This window comes from Pyxicephalus adspersus, chromosome 7 (genome assembly GCF_032062135.1).
Source record: "Pyxicephalus adspersus chromosome 7, UCB_Pads_2.0, whole genome shotgun sequence".
NCBI lineage: Eukaryota > Metazoa > Chordata > Amphibia > Anura > Pyxicephalidae > Pyxicephalus > Pyxicephalus adspersus.
In genome coordinates, this window is record NC_092864.1 from 15,490,841 (window position 1) to 15,515,964 (window position 25,124).

General features: G+C 40.5%; 1 protein-coding gene across 3 annotated transcripts in view; it reads left to right on the forward strand.

Annotated features, from left to right (window-relative positions):
- SBK1 (SH3 domain binding kinase 1) overlaps positions 1–24,363 on the forward strand; it is a 53,692-nt gene extending 29,329 nt beyond the window's left edge. For 2 of the 3 annotated variants that reach the window (XM_072417598.1, XM_072417599.1), the window contains exons 2-4: positions 9,721–9,923; positions 12,269–12,471; positions 13,159–24,363. In XM_072417598.1, coding sequence (XP_072273699.1) covers positions 9,721–9,923; positions 12,269–12,471; positions 13,159–13,938 — 1,186 coding nt within the window. In that variant the 3' untranslated portion in view covers positions 13,939–24,363. Of the gene's footprint in view, positions 1–9,202; positions 9,426–9,720; positions 9,924–12,268; positions 12,472–13,158 lie in introns of those variants that run through there. The other variant, XM_072417600.1, reaches the window with a different exon arrangement.
- Positions 24,364–25,124: the final 761 nt, after the last annotated feature.

The following is a 25,124-nucleotide window of genomic DNA, read 5'->3' on the forward strand; positions in this document are numbered from 1 at the left end:
TATTATCCAGCATTTGTAAAGAGGTGGCCCATCCATTCCATAGTGAAAAGTCTGTTTCTAATTTCCTGCCAATAGATCAGAGGAATAACAAAATGTTTTATTCTATTCTAAGTACTAGCACTGCTTTAAAGTGCACCTGTCATATGAATGTATTGCTGACCGCCATGTGAAAATGCTAGTTACCTGTCTTTAGTACTTGTAAACTATAAACCTGAAACATGCATTGTATAAACAGGTGTAAAAAAGTCAGTGACTCCAAAATCCAAAACATCATGACAGCCCTGCATATGGAGAGGTCAGCAATGGCGGCTTCCAATAATTCTTTTATGACAATTGTAATTTATGGGGATGTTACAGGGGGCCTGCAGGTCTGAACCTCACGTGTAACTGTATTCTGAGAGCTTTATTCAGACGTTATTAAAAATCAACCCTGGGGAGGTTTCTATGTCATGTGCTACCTGTGCAGGTGTGCAATGGCTCAGGAGGAGGGGGGGGGGCTGCATCTGGGTGTGCACTGAGGTGTGGTTGTAGAAGCAACAGCCGGAGGGAGGGGGTGCTGACATTCTACACTCATCATTACATTGTTCATGTGCAGATCTACACTGACATCTCATCGAGTAAGTACATCTACACCAAGGCAATGGTGATACACAGCGTTTGCCTACATTTGCCATTTGACAAGTTTTATCAAGTCATCAGCAATCAACCTTCGCTGATTTTGCATGTTGTAATTTTGTTGACAGTGTCAATAATAGTTTATCACAAGGATCCTGGATTACTATGAGCAGCAGTGACTATTGCATGGCCCTGTGACCTGTATAGGAGGTGACAACAGTTGTCCTTTATTAGATGTGTCAGGACTGTATCATGTATGGCAAGAATAGACTTTTGTGGACAGAATTGTATTTTGTAGTGACAGAATAGAATTGTGTGTGTGCAGAATGGAGGCCAAGGTGATCATGGAATAGAATGATGTGGACGGAATATATGTAATATGTCTATGTCAATAGAATAGACTTAAATGTAAATAGGATTCTGGAAAAATCTATGCATGGAACAAGAATGGCAGTAATGGTTCATATGATTGGGTTCTGCTCCTAGAGACCCATAGCCCTTTGCTGCCCCTAAGGGATAATTCGGATTTGTAGTGAGCCGCAAGGTTCTGCCATGTGGTCCTATCTGTTCCCATGGACGTGGATAGGAACCATTTTTTGCATGTCGCAGATCATGGCATGGTTTCCAAAAGGGAAAAGTCACTTTAGGCTTGCTGATTGCTGTTTGAAGATTGGGCTGCAGGTGCATGTAAATCTGGTTACCTGCGGTGCAGTTTGCCACTTTTGGGTGCACCTAGGAATGGCCAACCACACATTTTTCACACCATAAGCCTAAAATTATCCACTAAGTTATAACTGTGTATACAATATACGATATTACAATGTATACAATATTAACAGTGTCAGGGTCATCTCCAAGCAGGGATAAAATTGGACCCTGGGCAAATATGAAGTAGGGGCCCCAAATGCACATTATTCCTGCACCTTTGTCATTAGTGGGGACCCTGGACAATAACAATTTTGCTCTACAAACCGTCCTTATCTCCAAGCACTGATGACCACATGAAGCTGACACATGGGAAGCCTCACTGCTCTCCCCACCGTTCAATATATCTGCAAAGATATTGCTGTGCCTATTCCGTATGTCATTTCAAGCTTGTAATTATCTGATTGCTTTCTTCTCAGCTATGTTCAGTTTGGATGCTACATCCTTTGTGTAAGGTACCCCACATACACAAATCCTGAGAGATCATTATCTGGGTGTCATTAGACTGTCTTATTCAGACAACACTGTGTATGCGTTATTATGTACGTGATATCGCTGCGCTTCTTTTCTGTTAAACCATATGGATTGTGTTTTATAAACAAACCCACTCAGATCTTACTGTTGGTAAACATGCTTTTTTCACTTACATTGTATATCTTTATTATATCTTTAGTCAGTGTTAATTATTGTTTTGTTAATTTTTACTTTACATTGGGGACTTCATGAAATCGTGTGCAATGTGCAGAAATGTGAGGGATCTTAGAAAGCAATTAGAGGAGATGCAAGCAAAGAGCAATGCCAGCCATCTTGTTTCTGTATGTATTTAATCCTTATTGGTAGGTTATTATACTATGTATACATATATCCAGCCAGCTTTATGTCATTAATGGGGCTGTAATCATGTGTGATAGACCCCCATAGCAAAACTATTACGGCAGAACTAAACCCTGGATACTCACCTGTTCCGATCCCCTTGCAGGACACCACCACTTTCTTCTTATCCTGGGGACAATCTACGGCCATCTTGATTGGTCAGGCCTGGATGACCTAACTCTAGAACTTTCAATCTGTTTTAAAGCCCATGTGAACTTCCAATTTAAAGATAAACTCCGGAAACGCAAATCCTAATACAAGAGGCATCTTTATTCTGGCTTTAATCTTGGTGTACGTCTGCTTTGCTTCTCTTTTGCTTCCTGTGTAAAGACCTTGTATCTGCCCTCATTTTTCTGCTGGTGGTCTGTTGGGTCTCCTCCTTAGCTTTGCTCCCCACATAGACAATGTGCAGCACAATGACGATGTCAGTGTTGTTTTTACAAGGTGATATCTTGCTTTGGAAATGCACTAAGTGAACACGGTGTGGCTAATATGGTTAAATTAGTTGAATGTAGTCTAGCCACGGCCTAAATGGAAAAGCCTGTCCCCTGCCAGTATGCTATCCTTGCTTTTTGGAAGGGGTGATCTCTCTGCAGAGATCTGATACTCCCCTGCTGAGTTAGGTTTGGATCTCTCCAATCAGCATGGAGTATGAGCTTTGCTGGTTGAACAGGTATGGATTTGGCGCAGAGAGTAAGAGTCCCACTGCTGGTAGGTGACAGGCTTTTCCACCCAGACTGAAACTGCTTTGGAAAGAAAACAGGCCAAAAAGCTTTTGTTTTAATGCACCTGAAATGTATTTTACCAATTTAAATTGAGGGTTCAGTTGGGCTTTAAAGCTGAACCCTAACCACATTTTTATTGTTGACCAGTGTTAATCTTTAAGGTCCCCCTAAAATGCTAATTTCTATTAGTTATCTCAAATATATTTATTATATCTGTATGTATCTGCCAAATGTTATTGCTGACTGCATAAACTATTAGGTAGCTACACATTTATGATCCCCATATCAGTGTCATGTTCTGATATGACCATAGCAATGCCCTTGGAAAAAACCTTATCTGATAAGGAACTAAGACAGACAATATTTGCATGTATGCTTCAAAGTATAAATAATGATAAAAATACAATGTAAAATGCTGATCCAGGGATTTCCTGGAATGAGGTCAAGAAGGAATTCTTTATACAGGTAAAGCATTTGGATCGAGCTGTATTAGGCTTTATTCCCCTTACTCTGGGCTGGATTAGAGTTATAAGGATGCATTTACCTTAAATATGATGGCCATATGTCTTATTTTAAGCTTAAGTGTAATGTAGTATAGTGGGTTAAATCCTCTGAACTCTTCCTATTTGCTTCTTTCTCTTCCTATGGGGAGTAATTAGCCCTCCCTGTACTTATCTTGGGACTACAAAATGTATAGGGTTTGTATAGTGAAGATAGGAGGATAGATAGATAGATAGAAAATTATTCATAGATAGATAGATAGATAGATAATGATAGATAGATAGATAGATAGATAGATAGATAGATAGATAGATAGATGTATGGGCAAATAGAGAAATGGATAGATGCATTGGAAATGGATAAATGAATAGATGAATGGATAAATAGATGCATAGGTAGGTAGATAGATAGAAAATTATTCATAGATAGATAGATAGATAGATAGATAGATAGATAGATAGATAGAAAATGATAGATAGATAGATAGATAATAGATAATAGATAGATAGATACATAAATAGATAGATAGATAGATGTATGGGCAGATAGAGAAATGGATAGATGCATTGGAAATGGATAAATGAATAGATGGATGGATGAATAGATGCATAGGTAGGTAGATAGATATAAGCTATATAGATAGGTGCTCAGGTAAGTTTATAAGCTGATAGAGCATAGACAGAGAGATCACAGACAGACATGACAGAGATAAATAGTCAGAAATAATCACAGATTGTGAACAGATATTTAATTTTTTGCCTTTATTGAGCTGCCTAAATTCTCCTCCTGATAACAAATCTCTAACTGGATTCCTAGATTGTAAGCTCTTCAGGGCAGGGTCCTCTCCTCCTCCTGTGTCACTGTCTGTATCTGTCTGCTATTTATTATTATTAATAATAATAATAATAATAATAGTAAATGGATGCCATAGGTTATATTCACCAAAGGTCCTCACACAATGCCCCACTTTGTGTATAATTGGGGAGCACCGGGCAGTACGGGGTTCATCCTTCTGTTAGATAATCTATGAAATATCTGTTGGGCTAGGAGAGGTTCGGGAACCTGACACTGTGCAGACAATGAGGCTGGGGATGGAATTCAATATGCTTCATTTTGCTGGCGCTCCCACCACAGGGTGACATGATGACAAGAGGACTGGCTGTACTCTGAATGTGGAGATCACACAGACACAGGAGACCAATTCTGCCTTAACCCACTGCATGCTGCTACAAAGAACGCCACCGCCGCTCTCCGCTCACATATAGAATGAGCACTCATTATTCTTGTTTTTTTTTTTTTGTTCCCGTCACCACGCAGTGACACAATGACCGAGATTGTACATAGAGGAGATTTTCAAGGGGAAATAGAACAAAGCCGCCTTAGAATATCACATTGTACAGGGATATCAGATAAAGGGTGTGATTTGATATATGATCAGGCTGGGTGGATACAATGTGGCGGATATAATAGATGGCCATGATTTGATAAAGGCTTTTTCAACAATCAGGGGTTTCATTATATATAACATGTAAACAAGAGATTTTCCTGCTCTTAGGCCTCACCACCGTGTATGTGTTTTAGATTTTCAGGGGAAAATTGAGCTACTTTCTGTTTCATCTGGGAATTAACCAATGATCTAAACATCACTCATAGATTCACCCACTAGAGGCGGCATTCACCGGGATTACCTCACCGGAGGAGACGCCACCTCCTTCAGATACTACTATAGCAAGCAGGGTCTTGCACAAACCAAATCTAAACACCGATGCAAAGTCTTTATTGTGATCCCATAGCACAGCTGCTCGTCTCCAGACATCACCATCCCGACGCATTTCACCCAGCCCATGATTCCTAATCATAGGGTTTCAACCACCTGTGTTCCAGATAGGAAATCTCCAAAACATAGTATTGGATTTTGCGTTTTTTTGATAGGATATGAACTGAAAAATAGTGTTATAGGCCCCATTCACACAACACGTGTGCACATTGTATCTAATGTTTTTAATGGTGCTGGTTCAGCTTTGTGTACTGCATTGACTTATCTTGGGAAAATTGTGCGGCCCTGTTTGTCAGTCCATTGACGTATGTCGTGGGTCCTATTGGTGGAAGCACCTGGAAATGACTGACAGCTGCTATAAGTGTGACTGGAGTGCCATTTTAAATTAACGGTACAATAATACGCATATAACCATTTGTTGTAGTAAAGCCTACATAAATGCAAGTCTGACATTGACCTTAAAAGTAACCAACCATGGAAAAAAACGCCGGCCCCCATTTTTCTAAAAAAAGCAGGTTCATTCTTTGGCTTTAATACACAGGAAAAGCATCCAGATATGGACTAACCATTGCTTGACCAATTGCCCAACCATGCGGCCCTTTGGCCCTTCCGTAAATGATCTGGGTCCATTGATATGTGAAGGAGCTGCCATTATTGTAATCTTTAGTAATCTCATGTGTCTTTCATTTCCTCAATCACTGTTTATCTTCTTTATCACATCTCTAGCTCCAAGTCACTCCTTTGTCATATTCTCATCTCCCCGTAGTAGTTTTTGCTCTGTGTTCTGCTAGTCTTCTGTAGCATAGCATGTACTGAATATTACAAACACTCAGTAGTTTAATACCTTTTAATAAAATCTTCAACACAGATGTTCTGGTCCAGTGTTTCTCAACCAGGTTTCCACCAGAGGTTGCTGGGGGTTCCTTGAGCAATGAGGGATTTGTACCTCTCAGGTCAGTTTTGGTGACACCAATGACCTTTTTGGCTATCTGTAAGGGTAACATTCTTCCCACTGACCACCACACTAATATACTGTGGATATTGTAATTATAGCAGGGATTCCTTAAAACTTGAAAGTTATTTCAAGGGTCCCCCCTTTTTAAAAAGTCTGGATTCTTCTGTGCCTCTGCTCACTGTAAATATTTATTCAATATGGCGGCTCTCATTGTGATATGTCTGACATTCAGCATTACTTCTTACTTATGTTCATGTACGTTGCTGCATGTCTCAGCACATCATCTTGGTAACCAATTTAAATGCAGAAAAAAACACCATGCAGACATGAGTAATATACATTAGAAAAACATTGGCAAAAGCCTGGAATGATCACTGGCTGCAAAAAAGTGACTAATTGATTGAAATAAGTGAAACATTAGCCAGCACTGTGTTCCATCAATTATGCCGTGTCTGCAGCGCTGAAATCAGGCGTTCATTGATAGAAGGCCTAACTGTGCTCAGACATTGCACATTACCAAGAAATGCAATTCTCTATATATTAGCTGTATGATTGGTATATTGACAATGTTCCATAGACTCGCCTCCTGCCAAGCTCAGCCATTCCTTTTGTTTACATCCAATGTTTGATGTTGTAGTCCTAAGTAATGGAACAATGAGCTGTTTGGTTGATTATGACAAAAGTCATGAAGATCCATTCTTGGTACATTTCTAGAAAGAATTCCGCCGTTCCTATCTGTCTGGTCCCAGCAGGGCTGCTATTAGAATATTCTGGGTCCTCTACCACCTATACATCCAGGTCCTTGTTCATAACATGTAATGGTATCACAACCTACAGACCTCATCATTAATCCTGATATCGTTGCATAAAGTGCATGTAAACTTTAATGAACTTTTTGTATTTGCCCCCTTTGGTTCCTTTAAAGCAGACTTTACCATTAAAACTGACCGTCCCCCCTAAATTATTATTATTATTAAACAGGATTTATATAGCGCCAACATATTACGCAGCGCTGTACATTAAATAGGGATTGCAAATGACAGACCTTCCCAAATGACCTCCTCTTAGTATGTACTTATGACCACCTGGGGTTCCTACGTGAACAATCTCACTATCCATCCAGGAACATTCCTGTGGAATGCAGAGCAAACAAAGTCTTGCAAAATGTCTCTTGCAATAGACCGCAGCATCTTCTTGCGAGATCTCACCTTCTCTGTGTTCCACAGAAATCCACCCAGAAATTCAGTTATATCACGCCCAGGGATGCACAAGAAAAGGAATATGATAAGTATCATTTGCTTTTATTTTTCATTTGGTTTATTCCTTAACTACTATGAGTAGGTGATTTGGGAAGGGGCCCAAAGGATGTAGAACACAGCTTAGCCTACATCTTCTTCTGACATAGAAGTCTCCGGAGCCGAAGCTATTAAACCAAGAGAATCACAAGCTCCATGAAGCCTGGTGTGGATGGAGACAGTCTGGGCTGGGCTATTTATATGCTTCTCATAGCATTGCCAATGTACTGTCACAATTGCCTATTCGTTGCCCACATATTGTCATGATTTCCTGTTTGTTGACCTGTATTGTCATGACATGCCCATGTATAATGGCAGTGTAGAACAAGGAAACAATCCATATGTGTGACCAATTTTTGGGGGAACCTGTTGCCATATTACTCCTCTGTAAAGGCCTGTCAATGTCTCCCTAAAAACTTTCCCCATGCAGGATCTCAGCTACACTTCAAAATTTCCCAGGTTATCATAACACCATGAGAGATCTTTTGGAAGAAGTTAGCCTAGAAACTGTTTTAACATCCATCTCAAGTATCAGTGCCTTAAAGGGATCTGTAATAACTTACCAAGGCTCCAGTTATTAATGTATCAGGTGTTATGACCTTATGATCTGCCTGTTTGTAGGTTTTTCTTTCTTCCATTTGTAAACTGGTGGAGAAAAAGTCCTATCCATGCTGTGTAATATATTCCCATATTACCGGTCATGGGATAAGCAAGCCTCCTCCTCCCACAAGGCCCTGCTATCAAAGGCCACGGAAGTAGAGGAGCAGATGTCTCTCAAAAGCTTGCCTTCTAAGTAATCTTAGATTGGCAGAGTCCTCCACATCCATTGCCAGGTCCATTTGTGCCAAGGAAAAAAGCAGCATTGCTTGTAGTCAAAAAATTTATTTATCACTGCTTACATTCTTCGGGAATGTATTTCCTGTCATGCTGGTTCTGTGGCTTCATTAGTTTTTTTAATTGAAGTCTAAAGCCCAATTTTTTTTTTTTTAGTTTTAGATGGAATGTTAAAGAATTGTTATTTTATTATAGTATGTGTACCTTCTAGTACAGTGTTTCTCAACCAAGAGCAAGCAATGAGAAATTTCTGCGTCTCATTTACCACTGACACCAATTATTTTTTTGGCAATTTATAGGGGTGACTTTTCTTCACAAGCATTCTTCCCACTGACCTCCTCACTAATATATTGTAAGCTTTGGATATAGTAATTATAGAATGGGTTCCCCGATGGCCTGAAAGTTATTTAAAAGGTTCCCCCATGTTAAAAGGTTGAGAGAGGCTGGCCTAGGGGGATTCATGCTTTCTGTTTATCCTGGTCACTTGTCAGTTGGATTACAACTAAAAGAAGATCCAAAATCTTGAGTTGTCACAAAATGAATAGTGTGGAATTTCCTTAATGGAGACACTTGTTCTGGTGACTGGGAGATAACTTCTCTCACTTCTTGTTGTGGTTACAAGACAAGATTGAATTGCTGGGGAATCTTTTTAATGACCCAGGTAAAACATGTGGATCAGAAGGTTTCACATTGTTGTCACGTCAGCTGCTACATGGAGGAGCAGGGTAATGGAACCAGTGGATACTCTTGTTTGTTGTCGATCACTGGTTGGCAGATATTCAGCTGCTTTGTAACCACAATTGATCATATATGAGTCAGCCCCATGCTGTAAGCCCTGTAAATGTATCAGAGAAGGAGGTGTAGGGTCTGATGGCGAGCAATGTGTTTTAACTATAATAGGTACGTCCTTTTTTATTCTATATTCAGCCCGATTCATGACCTATACTACAACAGCGGCATGGCTTAGTCAAAAAACACCCCAACCTGCTATTTGGACAATGAAGGCGCAGCAGATCAGACTGGGAGCAGGTAGAACAATATCCAGGGCCAGTCATCATCGGTTTAATTACATCTGCATAGCCTGTGTACATCTCAGGACTGGTTGGAAAGAAGTGAAATCCTTTGGCAGCAAAGCCAACTCCATTGTATGTATTCTGACTGTGTATTTATCTGTTTTATTGGATGTCAGCTTTAGGCAAATGTGCATGCAGCAAAGCCTGATTGGTTCCTGAATGCTGCTTTGGAAGGAAGTAGGGGAGGCCCATATTAACACAGATTTAGGTTTTTAGACCATTTTTCCTAATATATATATATAGTCATTTTTTAATGAATATATACCTGCATCCAGGTGTTTTATATTTTGTCTGTACGTTTCTCCATGTGATACTCCATACTCCTATTACTGGTAATATAACAAGACCTGTATGTGTTTCCCTGCAGTGTAAACATGAGTGCCGGCTCGGTGGACCAGGAACCGACGAGGAAGCTGGGCTGCTGTGGTGTCCCAGTGATTACAGAAGATATGCAGGCTCTAGCCATCCGCAGCTTGTCTGGGGGAGAAGTACAGAAGCATTATGAATTCATACGGGAACTGGGGAAGGGGACATATGGCAGAGTGGAGCTTGTGTCCCACAAGAGTACAGGTAAGTCCAATTCAAGAGGTAAAACACATACTGGGTGATAAATGTCAACTCCGTCCACATGGCGCACTTTACAGCTCTCATAGTTATTGCGTTCCCTGCCACAACCCAGTTGATCCCTGTTGCCTCTGCTAAACACGCATTAAAAGGCACGCTGTCCTATGCCTACCAGGCCCTCCTGGCAGCACACACCCCTGTCTCTCCTAATTTCGTTGCTAAATGGGAGGTGGATTTGAATACTTAATTTACTGAGGAACAGAGGGAGATGATGCTTCATTTTTGCCATAAAGCTTCAATTTGTAACCGACAAATTGTCCACTCGCTGGTATTGAACACCATCCAAGCTTGCTAGGATTTTCCCCCATGTGGATGGCTCTTGCTGGGGGTGTGGTGCAGTACAGGGTTCGCCCATATGGATTTTTTGGGAATGCTCCAAAATTAAAGCTTTCTGGGACTCGGTGGCGGATATCACTCTTGCTGATGTGGATATTAGAAACAAACAGGCCTTAGCCCTCCTTCGCGTTTCTGATTTGTCAAAGAAGGTGTACAAACGTTCATTGCTTGGACGTCTCTTGAACGCGGCAAAGGCATTGGCAAAGGCACATGTATTCCGGCTTGCTGGAAGAGTGATACCCCACCGACACTAAAACATTGGCTAAAACGGGTAGCGGACTATTACCACATGGAGGATATGATTTCTACTGATGCCAATAGATGTGACAAATTTACCCAGACATGGTATCACTGGATCCAGTCGTATAAATTTGTAGAATGTACTAGTCTACTACAACAATCTCCAGCTGAACTGACAACTTCACCCCTGAATTATTACTATTCATTCATGTGTTTTTTGTTGTAATGAATTTTATGTATGTATATATGGAATCTGCTCATTTTCCCTGTTACACACTCCTCCTTCTCCCGCTCTCTTTTCATCCCTTCCCTTTTCTAGTCCCCTAGCTCCTAGGTTCTTACCTACCTGAAAAATTGGCAAATGAAAATGCCTGGGTTTGTTTTTTTACTAACTGTTACTATTTACATGTATCTGATGTCTTGTTTGCATTGTCTCATGTATCATGCAATGTTTTCTACTGTTTGTGATTTTTGTACATTCCTTGGTATTTCTTAAAAAAAATGTTTCTTTAAAAAAAATTTCAACCCCCTATGCAGACCTGGTGGTGTGCATGTCTGTGTCTGTTTTGCTTGGACAGTTGCAGGCTTCAGACCCTAAAGACTCAATGGGCCTGATTTATTAAAGCTCTCCAAGGCTGGAGAGGATACACTTTTATCAGTGAAGCTGGGTGATCAAGCAAACCAGGAAGGGATCTGGTCCAGGATTAAAAACATTTGCTAACAAATAGCAAATGACGTTTAGTAAATCCATTCCAGGTTTGCTGGATCACTCAGCTTCCCCGATGAAAGTGTATCCTCTCCAGCCTTGGAGAGCTTTAATAAAATCACTGTAAAAGATATTGGTGCAACAGCTGCCAGTCCTCAAACCTACTAAGATCTATTAGCCAACAAAATCACTTATTTTCCGTCCCTGTCTGGTTTTGAGATCACTGGGAGTCAGTGCAGGTCATGATATTGACCGGATGTCCTGCATTACCATGACCGATATATAGGAAGGACAGGAGAGCCTTTCTACATCACATTTCACTTATGCAAGGTTTATACTTCCATGACAAATCCTATATATGAAAGGTGTTTCCTATTTTAGGATGGTGAGCAGCACCATTCATATTATTTTTGCCTACCCATGGACCTAGCACAGGTACAGACTGATATTGTGGAGATATTTATTCCAAAAAATAGTCAGCTCTTTCAGAGCCAACATCAGCACAGTATATGGAAACCAAGGTTTCTATGAGCTTCGGGAGCAACAAGAAAATGATACATTTTCATGACTGAGGCATAAAATACTGAAAGCAAAGATGTTATTTGTACATGAAAGGTTTGCTTTTTTTCCTGTTTTTAGATCAAACCTGTTCTGCTTTGACATGCTGTGACCATGCACATATATGAAGTCCCCATGTGTGTACAAGAACATTCTAGACACGGGACACCATAAAAGGGGTTTGTTTTGACAGAAAGGATTGTCCTGATATGTAATGAAGCCAGGTCTGCAATTTATGAATTAATAATCCATTTCTTTCAAAGTGCCTGAATGTTGGAATTCATTAAATTGCACTGGAGTTATGTGGGAGGGGGATCAGGAGTACTGATATGCAACAACGGTTAAGGTGAAAACAGCATATATATTAAAAAAAAACATAGTGATTGTTTATAAAAGCACATGAAATCCCATTTGGTTTTTGCTTTAACATCTCTCTTCTCTTATCTTCCAGGTAACAAGATGGCTCTGAAATTTGTTAACAACAACAAGACCAAGTTGAAGAGTTTCCTGCGGGAGTTCAGCGTGACCAGTGCTCTTTCCTGCAGCCCTTTTATTATCAGAGCCTTTCATGTCCTCTTCCAGACGGAGGATTGCTACGTCTTTGCTCAGGAGTACGCTCCAGCCGGGGACCTCTTTGATATTATTCCACCACAGGTAAGATCAGTCACTGTGCCTTACATGATTTTTCTCATAAGCTTCCCTGGTTGACTGGGTATGAATTCAGATGTAACCAGCATGACACCTCCCATAGCCAGAACTTCATGTTGATTTTTTCATTTATTTTCGATAAAGCAGTCAAATATCGTATTCTTTGCTAGTTATTCCACCAGTTCTCGCTTGTAATTTTCAGGGCATAAAGGAGCTAGAAAAAACATGGAAAGCCAGTGAATGGGTGTCCAGGGAATACTATATCTATACTTAAATGTAATTCCCAATCAGTTTTATCTGTACAGTGGATCACTTTGTCTTTTTAAAATTCAGCTTTATAAATGAGCATTGTGCCCCCCCCCCCAGTTTCAGAAAGAAATAGAATATTATGAAACTTATGTAAAAAAAATGGAAGGTAGGAAAATGCTCTTTCACATGGCCAGATTTCCTTTAGTCATGAAGCTTTCGCAGAAAGAACTTAAGATGCGAAAGCGAAGGCTTCCCAGTGTGTCCCTATACCTTACCTCCCAGGGTTTTCAATAGTAACACGTAGAGTAACAAGGCTATCCGATCTCCCAATTCACCAATATTTGGAACAAAAAGCCTTATTAGTACTCATATAACTCGGGAGATGGTTGGTTGGCATGCTTAGCCTACTTGTGGTCTGCAACTGTCCTATTTTGCTGTTTTTAGGTTGGCCTCCCAGAAGACATGGTAAAGCGATGTGTACAACAACTTGGACTGGCTTTGGACTTTATGCACAGCAAGAGTCTGGTTCATCGTGACATCAAACCAGAAAATGTCCTTCTCTTTGACCGCGAATGTCGGCGGGTGAAATTGGCTGACTTTGGCATGACACGTAAGGTGGGCTGCCGTGTGAAACGAGTGAGCGGCACCATTCCCTACACAGCACCCGAGGTATGCCAGGCTGGCCGATCAGAAGGTTTTCCAGTAGAGACTAGCCTGGACGTCTGGGCCTTTGGAGTACTTATCTTCTGTGTCCTCACTGGCAACTTTCCATGGGAGTCAGCCTCACCAGGAGATGCCTTCTTTGAGGAATTTGTGCACTGGCAAAAGGGTCGTCTACCTGGTCTTCCGTCCCAGTGGCGACGGTTTTCAGATAATGCCCTAAGAATGTTCCAGAGACTTCTTTCTTTGGAGTCCGAAAAAAGAAGCCAGGTCAAGGAAGTCTTCTACTACATCAAGTATGACTTGCTTTCAGAAGCTAGACGAAGACCTTCCTACCGAACACGCAAGCAACCAGGAGAAAAATTACCCTCTGTGCCCCAACGGCATGAGAACCCTACTCCACTAAAGAGGACAATACTCACCGAGGGAGGTTCTTCACCTCGTGTACCACACAACCTGCCAGATCAAGGCCAGCCATCTGCTGCCTCTGGCAGGACAGATGGACGACAGGACAAGAGCAAAGCTCAGATGCTGCTGGCAACTGCCATTGAAATCTGTGTGTAATATGGACACACATTTGGATTCTTTATTGGAAAGTGATGTCATTGTCTCCAGTAAAGGTCACCTGATGGCATAGGACATATAGCAGGTTTGACCTCTTAGCGTTTATTGATCATAAGCCTACAAGCAAAAAAAGAAAAAAAAATTAAGTTGACATGAGTATGGCTTGCTGATCAAACTGATGTGGTAAAAGTTCGAGTGGAATGGGAGGGGATAAGAAGTAGCTTTTTGATCAAACCTTGAAGCGATAAATAGGGTTTGTGACTGTGTGTTGTTCCTGCCTCTGGTTTTGTAGATCAGAATATTTATACTACAATTCTATGGTGGATATTGCAAGTAATTGAGTTTTGAAAACTTGTGCAGGACAGACAGACTTCCCCCCTTACTGTAGGTAACCAAACCCTACAGTACACCCATATCTACAAATAACACAACACAAGCTGAGCTAGTGCTAATCTTGGCTCATATACACAACACCTTACTATTACAAAATACAAAAAGCGATTTGGTTCAACTTATTCTTATCAAGCACCTAAACATAGGGCTGAAAACTTGGAAAGTTTGTTTGAACTGGTGCACTCTACAGCTAAAGAAACCAACAAATAACTGGCAAAAATCTTACCAGTATGTCATTTGACCTGTCAAGAAAGCCCTACATTTATATTGTAAAATCAATGTATAGGCATTTTCTAATGTGTAAACCACTTCTGCCAACCAGCAAATCCAAAGGTCATCATGGTCAAGGCTTAAATGGCAACACTGATAAATATTTGAGCACTCCTGAATTTTTAAGGGTGTTCTTAGCTCCATCCACTATTCATGTGTACAGCATTCTTATTCTTTTTAATGTTTTTGTTCGAGAGAGTTGCCGAAAAAAAGAGATTTTGCTAGTTGGTTTGCAATGGTTGCTGTGATGGTTAAAGCTACACATAAAGGGAGCCATTTAGGTTTTGTATTTTTCAAGTCTTTACAAAATCAATCTGCTCATTGACTAATTTGCCCTCCCTTTCTTCATATAGTTTGCCACTGATAGATTAAAATGTCACCAATATCACCAAGTCATTGCTTTCATAAAACCTTTGTGTCTTCTGCATTGGTAGGTAAATTTGTTCCTTTAAATTGTCAAATTTGGGTGAATGGTTGGGCAAACCATAGAGCATTTGGTCATTGATTAATTTCTGGTCAACAGTTGGTCATCGTAACACCAGATATGGTCTTGGTGTCCTAAAACTGAAGACATATATCTCAAACAAATCTTTTCTGCTTTTCTGTTATCATTATGGTATATCTTTTTTTAGTTTTTTACCATTGCCTGTGCACCAGTTTTAACAAATGTTCCCAGTTATCTTATAAACACCTTCTTTTGTTGCTGTTCAACCTTTCAAACACAAAAAAGGGCTTGCATTGTGATACAATATAAAGACTTAGCTCTTCATGGCTGTACCAGGGTATTCTCTTAATATAAGAGGCTAGTCCATCAATTTTGATTTATTTTTCAAAATGGCACACTTTACATTCCTTTCAATACATGATGAAGTGATAGCTGGTATTATTTTATACATCTGCGTGTCTGAAAACCTAAACTTGAAATGTATGGTTCTTATTTACCAAAGTGTATGAAGACAAAAGTGTTCTTGGAAAGTCATTGGATGTTGCTGTGTGCAATAAGAACAATTTATTTTTCAGACACTTTGATAATGGAGGAAGCAAATGCAAACTGGAAATGTGAGATTTATCATCATCTGTTCTGGTAAAGGAAAGCCTAGCCAAGGAAGGCTGGTGTTATAACCCCAAGTGACAGGATATCTCATATGTCAAACGTATTGTAACTGGTTCCTTGGCAGTCTGTTATGTAGAAGGTGGATTGGCTTAGAAGATTGTGAATGTGGCACTTATTGGTTTGGACAGTTTCTATAGAAACACAGACCTGGTATTATAGTTAGCGCTAGAATTATCCTCCACTATTAGAAAAAGCGAGTTATGGCACTCCAAAAGTAAGAGACTGACCAGTGTTTGAAAAGTACTAGAATATAGATCATGGTAGACAATACAGCAGCAATTCAACATTAAAGGAACTACAATGTCTTTCTAACTTGAGCATGGAGGACGATCTGTTCTCCATAAACAGAACTGCAGTGACTGATTTATTAAAGCTCTCCAAGGCTGAGGATACACTTTCATCTGTGAAGCTGGGTGATCCAGAAACCATGGATTTCGTAAAATTTGCCATTTGTATGCAAATGTTTTCAGTCCTATACTAGATTCAACTAAGGTTTGCTGGATCACCCAGCTTCACTGATGAAAGTGTATCCTCTCCAGCTTTGGAGAGCTTTAATAAATCAGCCCCAAAGAGTCAGCTCCTCCAAACACGGGATGCTGGTAGGCTGAGTCAACCATTGGCGTTATATTCCAAGAGATTTCCAATGGCAAGATCTTCTCTTCATGGCATGGAACCTCTCACCCCAGAGTCTCATTCTACCGTCTGCAGCTTTTCTAATTTTATCTTACTTGGAGTGGAAATCTTCCATGCAATGGGTGGACTTGGAAGCTGGGAAGAGGTTTCTGAAAGAGTCAACCTACCAGCATAAACTTTAAACAAATAGTTTTGGATGAACCCTTTGTATCATGAGAACTAAAGCACATTTTTAAAAGAGTAAAATATAGAACCCCAAAAACCCCAGTTTTATCCAGCTGCCCTTGTTTGGTTGGGGTAACCATATGTGGTGCATTTTATAGAACTGCAGGTCGTTGCCCTGCAGAAATCCCCAGGCTTGAAGAAATGTTTCTTTTCGACTTATTACAAGATTAGATATCCGTCAGATGTATATGGGGTAGGGAATCATGGGGACAGAATGTGAAAAGTTATATTCAGCTCATGAGTTCAGCATATCAAACTTTACAAAGTACCTCCAATAAACTCTTCTTCTATCCAGTCTCCATGGATGTCATAGAGAAGGTAGGGAGGATACAAGAGGTGGAGGTTGTTAGAGGAATTATATGGTGCTTAATATAAACAGGTGCTTTATGTATACAGTGGAGCTACCAATGTAATTATAACTTTAGTCACAGGCTGTCTCCATGATCCCACACCCAGAACCAAATTACAGGTGTTTTTTTTACTGGGCATCTAAACTTGAAAGCAGAGAGGATATACACAGGAGCTCCTCTATCCTATTACTTTGATTTCTGCTGGCTTGTTTTATTGTTAGGGATTTCAGACTTTACAAGGATTGCAATTTAGTTCAGTGACCTTCATAAGAGCAAGTCTGCTGTGAATCAATAAATAAGCATTCTCCACTATCAAAGGATATCAAAACCCAGAAACCAAAATGTAATAAATTGCAGCTTTCTGGTCCACAGATACAATGGCTGAATTTATTTTGTTTCCATAGCAAGGTTTAGTTGGCTTTTTTCTAACTAGAGAACTACAAAAGAAAACCTTCGTATGTAATGGAGATGAGGACTGAAGGAAGGTTATGTATCAGTTTAAATCTGGTGAGCTACCTGGAGTGGCAACCATGGCTCCGTCCACAGATACAGTGGTGTGAGCGGTGTTGGTGTTGCCACCCACCAAAAAAATCAAAAATACGAACACAGAATGTAAGGGCTTATAAGCTACAATATATTACACTTTTTTCACTTTTCCTGGGTTTCTTAGGTCTTACCGGTTTTTGGCAGGGTCAGTTTCAACCTAAGCACCCTAAGGCCTTGTCTCCACTGGTCAGTTTTAATTTATTTTCATTCCTAAAATGCCCAAAAATCACCGGGCATTATCACGATAATATTACTTAATGTGATACGAGAAGCTTGCGTCTAACAAAGCATGCAATGTTCAAGGACGGCCATGCAGAAAATTAGCTATAAAAGGCTTCCATTGTATTCAGCACCTCCCAACTATTTTGGTGCTAAAAAAGAAGCTTTATGCTTGTGGTTCTGGAGACAGAGATTTGTTTTATATTGGCGGAGACAAGGCCATAGGAACAGACCTGGCAGCATTGTTCCATATAAATTGGAGACCATTTCCCAGAATTGGTTGTATAAAATAGCAATACCATGCTTGGACTATCGTGGAAGATGATAAGGATAATCGGAAAGGCACAAGCAGTAATCTCCTCCCAGTCCCCAAACAACTGCCTATGCAGAGCACATGTAGCAAGTGTACAGTTGTGTTAGTACTTTGTCGCCTTTTTGTGTGTTCTTCTTTGTAGGAATAAATCCTGTCATTGGTTGGGTATCCAGTTACTCAGAAAAATGTAATGCTATCTCACTGGCGCTGTCTCGATCAGTCTGGTTCATCACCTGTAAACAAAAATGAAGGAAGCCATTTTGTGCATGGAGCCATACCAACCAACTGGTGTCAAAGAACAAAATGTCCGCCTCCATTTTGAATAGGTGATGCGTCTGCTTTCCAGGCTAACAGCACACACTTTTGTTGTGTGTCAGTTTTACAGTCAATATATCAGGGTATGTAGCACATGTCGTATCAACGGGCTGGTAAAGGTACCTCAGAAAAGTCGGCCTACTCTACATTTGATGATGCCACAACCATCCGGCACTCCCAAATGTACTCTCTATTACAAAATATACCAAGCCTTCTCTGTGTATCGGAGGCTGGAGGCCTCGCACAGCGATCACAAGCTACGAAAAGGGCTACAGCGTTGCTACAAAACAAAAAAAGCAGAAGTGCCGTAACTTCCCACTGAGTACCAGTGCCCGTTACAAAAACACATCCGAATCAAAATGGCCGACCTTAGGCCAAGCTTTCGATATTGTGGGGCTAAAATGAGAAAGATAATCATTTTTAGATGTCTATATCTGTTGAAAACGTGTTTATATCCTTGGCAATAAGCGGTCAGAGCACAACCCTTCCTTTTTTATTTCGTCTCCCCCTGGTTTTAGGGCCTAGTTAGTCCACGTGTCCCTCAATATAAGACCCTGTACATCCAAGACCAAGTGGTATAGACAAATTTCCGTAGCAGACTCCCCTACCTTTGCCTTAGACGTCTTTAATGTTCACAATATTAGTGCAATAATGTAGATAAGGTGATAAATGATTAACTTTTTAACTTAATTGTAGGGTATTTCTGATTCCAGGTTAGGGCTAGTCTAGAGAGGTTACCTCAGTTTAGCTGACCTGATGAAATATATAGAAATATATAGAATTATGTATAGATAGAAGAAATATTCTTAAATGTGGATTTTTTTTTCTTTCCTTTTTTTTTCAATGTGAATACAATGCCTTTTGTTCCACATACCTCAGTTCTAAATTCAGTTGCGGCAAGACGCCTATACCTCAGGTTACAAAATCATGGCTGACGTATTTTTGTATCGACATGGAGGATTTGGACGATGTATTTAGAACAATGAACAAGTGTTACGATGTACTTGGGATATGGTTAAGGTAGCAATGTTGTGGCTGAAATATTTTAGAATTGACCGGCAGTGACTTGCATTTGGATCTGGAATTTCTTTGACTTAAAGCGGAATTCAACGTAAACATTAAAAGATTGCAAGCTGGCAAGAAACATGCAGCAAAGTTTGTTCTAGTGTAGAAGAGACATTGATGTCCTTTCTGCGGTAAAACAAACTTAGCTGCACAAATGCAACTTTTTTCCTTAACTCACCTCACCGTGTTCCATGACCGCCATCTTTATCTCCGAGTTCCGGAACTCTTTCCATCTTGATTGGCCAAGCCAGAATGATGTAACACCCCCACATGTGCACAAGAGTTCACACATTTCCAGCAGCCAGCTATGCCGGGATTCTAAGCAGCACATGTACAATAAAAATAAAATTGCAAACAAGCTGGAAGGTTTGTTTTTTTTGCAGAAGGGACAGACAATACCTGGTGACCCGTCTGCTCACAATTTTTTAAAATCTAGGTTACGTTCTGCTTTCAGAATACATAACAGTTCAGAGGCTGCCTTCCGCATGCTTAGTATTGCGATACATTTGTTTAAACGCAGCATATCCTATAGAGGAGGGTGAATAATGCAGGCCAAGCAGCTCAAACGCAGGTATGAAACGCCTCACTTTAAAGACAGCTGTGTGCATGCACAAGTTAACGAGAACCCTTAAATTGTAAGCATGGGCAAAGAGCTAATCTGTGTATTGCAAAGCCTATGCTTGCTGATCATCTGTTCACTCTTTCCTCCAATCATCTAACTCCATTTGTTAGATTTACAGCACTGTGCAGTGCGATACATCCTGATTGGTTTCCACTGGAGAGGAGGAGCCAATAAAAAGACAGACTGAGGTGTAAAATTAAAAAAGTTTAATAAGCAATTTGAATAAATTGGAGTCTTTTATAGCTGCTAAATTTTGCAAAACAGTTGCATCTAATGGTGGCCGGTACACTTGTAATGCAATCCAATAATAAATGTTTATAGCTCATATTTAGTTAGTGAGAAATTATATTATATCTGAACTGCGATACCCCGTTTGACGCATTTCTTTTAACAAACTCGCAGCCCAGTGTCCTTGGGGTCTTTAATTTCTGAAGAGCATTTCCTGCCTGTTGTCTCCTAAGAATATTTAATAATATAATGCATTATAAATAAGATACTTAACTTGTACCCTGGAGAATATTGTTACTACTATATAACCAAATGTCCGCTAACAACTCGTCATGCTCGCAGCACTGACTGTGCTGGAAAGCAATTTTTCATATTGTTTTATTGAAATGAATGCATTCGGAAGAGGCTGCAGGTTAGACATACCGATTGGAGCGTCTGCAAAAATTGGAGGTTCTGATTGGCTGCTGGGTGAAGTCTCTGCTCCATAAACAATATTTACTTTAGACAAGGAGGCCTTTGTGATTTATTTATACAAATGAAACCCAGGCTAAAGGCATGCAACCCAATACCCATTTGAACTAATAAGGTCCAGTGCATTACATCAGATGCCCCTACATGTATGTAATCCACATTTTGTTGGAAAACGCATTTTTAGGACTTTTTTCTTACAGCCTGTCCACATGTGGATGTAGACGGGACAGTGGTGCCTGTGTCTTCTCAGAAAATGAACCTAAAGAGAACCTCAGCTTTTACCATGCGGGGCAATGCATCATTTTCATATTACAATCAGCCTCTCTATTGTAAATTTTTATATATCCTTTGATTCTCTGCTGATCCGTATGCTGCCAGCAATACATATGGGTATGAAGGAGCATGTAACTCCCTATATCTGTGACACAGTGGTGCTTAGTGATTGGCCCGGTGCTGTCACATGGGGAGGGAAGCAGGTCCCAAGCCTTGTGTAAGCTCTGACTGGGGTCAGTTTGGAGCTTACACAGTGGGAACAGATCGGGGAAGTAAGGGAAGGTAATAAATGTGGTAATGAAAGGGATGAGCACAGCTTAGGTGCACTTTTTGACAATGGCCCCAACGCATTTCAGATCTGTCACCTGAGGAGGGTAATGGGTCCTCAGCCCTATATAAACTGCAGCTAGGGTCAGTTTGGAGCTTACACAGTCGGAACAGATAAGGGGAAGTAAGGGAAGTTAATAAATACGAGATGAAAGGGATGGGCTCACATTGGTTCTCTTTAAGGATTTGAGCCCAACCCATTTCAGTGTTGTCACCTGGGGGAGGGGAATGAGCTCTCAGCCCTGTGTAAGCTCGAATTAGGGTCGGCTTGGAATGTACACAGTTGGAACGGATCAGGGAAAGTATAGGAGGGTATAAGATGCAGCATTTGAAGGGATGAGCACAGCATAGGTTCTCTTTACGAGTTTGCATATGATCCCAACGCATTTCTCATTTTTTTATCATTTGCTACCCATCCCTTTTGAACTTCCTGTTCTCACAAGTACAAATGTACCGTACAAAAATGGTTTAATATTTCCCAGCTGTATCAGTTCAAGCTGTATCTGTGTTCATGAAAAGGGTAGCACATAAGTGCAATCCAAAGAAACACAAGGAAATGTAACAGATGACAGGCCCGTCTTGTTCTCTGCCTGTTCCACCAGCCATATTGTGAGAAGCCCACATGCCTATTTTCTAGCAGTGACTCACCATGGGGCTCCATTATTAAAGTGACTGAATGAAGAACAGTCTGCGTGGCCCGATGTGATTCCAGATGCAATTTTGCAGTGCGGGTTTGAAAAGGCAAATATGAATATGGATACTAGAGATGATTTGGTTCTTTTTTCAGACAAAAAAATAGATGAGGCAATGTGGACACATAAAAAAATACATTTTAAAGTGTAATTTAAATGATGAGCAGCAGTCGCTATCTACTTCTACTTAAAGCTATAGGAGAAGGTTTTACTTACCTTGGCTTCAAAGTCTCATGGTTGGTCAGCCAAGGCAGTTGGTCAGCTGATTTGTGGAGCAGATTGACTGACCTGCCTCTTCAACATAATGCGTTGCATCTGGTCACATGATTGTTCACCATGGGATGCTAAAGTAGCAGCTTCTGCAAAGTTTTATATCTTTAAACTGAACCATGGTTAGTATTAGCACCTTATTCTGTCTTTATAATTAAGGTAGCTTTATCCTCCTGCACAACAGGGCTCACTATCAGTTTCCAGAGGGGAGAGTGATTCTTTAGTTGTCCAATCAGCAGACTGGGGAAGTGACCAAGCTGTTGCTTAATTCCAGAAGAGAATAGAGAGGTCACTGACCTGGTTATATTGCCTGGAAGGGGTGACTGGATTAGAAGAATGGCAAAACAGAATAATGCACTTTTAAAAGGTTCAAAGGTTGTATTCAGATGTTTGCCTGGAGTTTATCTTAAAGCAAAACTATAGTTCCACTTTTAAAAATCCACAAACAGGCCGGACATTATTGTAGAAAGGGACAGGCTATGTCCCTTCTGCAACAGTTCCTCCTATCTGCCTGATCGCTCCGAGTATCTGGAAAAAAGCTGAGCTGCACATGCGCATCTTTAGCTTTGGTTGCTAGGATACCCAGCAATCCCGGTTTCCCCTGCTCATGCCGGGAATGAATTGACTCCCGCACGCCTTAGAAGGAGTTATGTCATCCTGGCTCAGCCAATTAAGATGGCCAAAAAGTTGTCTTGAGAAGTGAAAACATGGCGGCACCCTTAGAGGGAATGTGGACAGCTGAATATTGTTGGTTTAGTTCTGCTTTAAGGGCTGGTTCAAACAGGCAGTGAGGTTGCGGTTTGGCTGCTGCTTCCTTAAATCCATCAACCGCACCTGTAATTGAGGTTCTACATGTCAGGCCACCTATTTCAAATAAATGGAGGCAGTAGTGAGAGGTTCAGTATTGTATGATAATAAAAGTCTGGTTTATTAGGAACCCTAAAGTGCCAGGAGCCACCCAGGTTCTTGTCCCACCACTTGTCTGAACAATCCTTAAGACAGCAAGGTGGCGGGATAAAATTGGTATTTATTTGTTAATCACAACCGGTCAGGTTCATTCATATCTGTACTTTGCACAGGATATTTGAAATTGACTCATCGATGTACTGTCCTTCTAAAATGCGTTAGTGAAAGAGACTTTCAGGCAACAAAGAGACCACTGAGGATGTGGAACAAAATGTCTCTGTTTTTTTTTGTTAATTGTGTGATGTGTCATTGTGCTTAATGTGTTCCTGCACTGCAATTTAGGGAGGAACATTAGTAGAAAGGAGAAAACTAAAAGAAATCCTGTCTTCAGAAATGCACTCATTGTATTGAGATCTTCTGCTCGGCCTCAGAAAATATGTACCGTGCCGGTGGTGCGGAGAGGAGTTTATAAAATGTGTGTGTATTTTTATTTTTTATTCTTTTTTTTCCTGGTAGACAATAAATGCAATTGAAAATAAACTAGTGATCTAGTTTTCTTTATTTCCGATGAGGGGTGTGACGGAGAGACGGCGGGACTCTTCAGTGGTGGGCAATTTTTACTTACACTTTGCATTAAAGGGAATCTGTCATGGGCTGCCATGGATGAGCGCTTCAACTAGCCGTCCATGTTACAAATATCTGAATCAATGTGGACTGAACAGATTGAGACACTTCACTCCATAGTGGTAAATTACAAATAAACAGCCTCCCCCCACCATGAAATGCACACATACATTACTTCCAATAGTGTATGTTGCATGTCCATCTTGGTCACTGGTCTGGATCACTTGGGTGTCCATAGGAAAATAAACTTTCAATGTGACGTTAATGCCTTTAGCATTTATGATCAGACAAGTTTCTACCTGCAGCCAAAGGGTTTTTCTAAACCTCTCCAAACACTCATTCCTATTTTTTCTATTCTAAGTGCTATGAGCAAGTTTACAACACATTTCAGATGACTTTGAGGCATTTGTCAAACCGGCAGGCTGACACTGCAGATTGTACATGTGCTCTGCACAGTTTAATGTAAATTATATTTGTTGGCTGCAAAGCATTTGGAAAGCATCAATATTGCAATGCATTCACCTGTTCTGTACACCCGTGTGAATAAACACCCTGCAGATTTTACATTACACTTAGGAGAAGCTTTTCTTTTCTCTGTGGCACTTCATTGCATGTAAAAGGAAAGTATAGGGAAGGGGGGTAGAGAAAGGCAGTATGGAAGGAATGGAGAGAAGAAAGGAATGGAGGAAAAGAAGATGGAGAAAAGATAGAAAAAAAGGTGGGAGGTATAGGAGTCACAGGGGGATAGGGAATGAGAGCAGGACATAAGAAAGGCAGAGGAAGGAAAGAAGAGAATGAAAGAAAGGACGAGAAGGGGGGGAGATTAAGAAGCAAGGAAGGAAAAGAAGGAAGAAAGAGAAAAAGGAAGAGAAAAAAGGAAGAGAAGGAAGGAAGAGAAAAAAAGGAAGAAAAGGAAAGAAGGAAGAGAAGAAAGGAAGCGAAGGAAGGAAGGAAGGCAGCAAGGAAGAGAAGAAAGGAAGGAAGAAAAAGAAGGAAGGAAGTGAAAAAAGGAGGAGAAAGAAGAGAAAGATGGAAGGAAGGAAGGAAGGAAGGAAGGAAGGAAGGAAGAAGCTAAAGATGAAGACAGAGAGAGATACAGAAGGATGAATGGCATAAAGAGCTAAAGAAGGAAGAGAGGAAGGGATATTCAAAAGGAAGGAAGGAAAATGAAGAAGTAAAAAATGAAATCAAGAAAAGAATGGAAATCAAAAGAAGTTAAGAAAGGAATGACAGAAGGCAGAGGTAGTATAGGAAGGAATGAAGGTAGAAAGGAAAGAAAGAGTAAAATAATACAGAGGGAGATAAGGAAGGCAGAATGAGAATAAAAGAA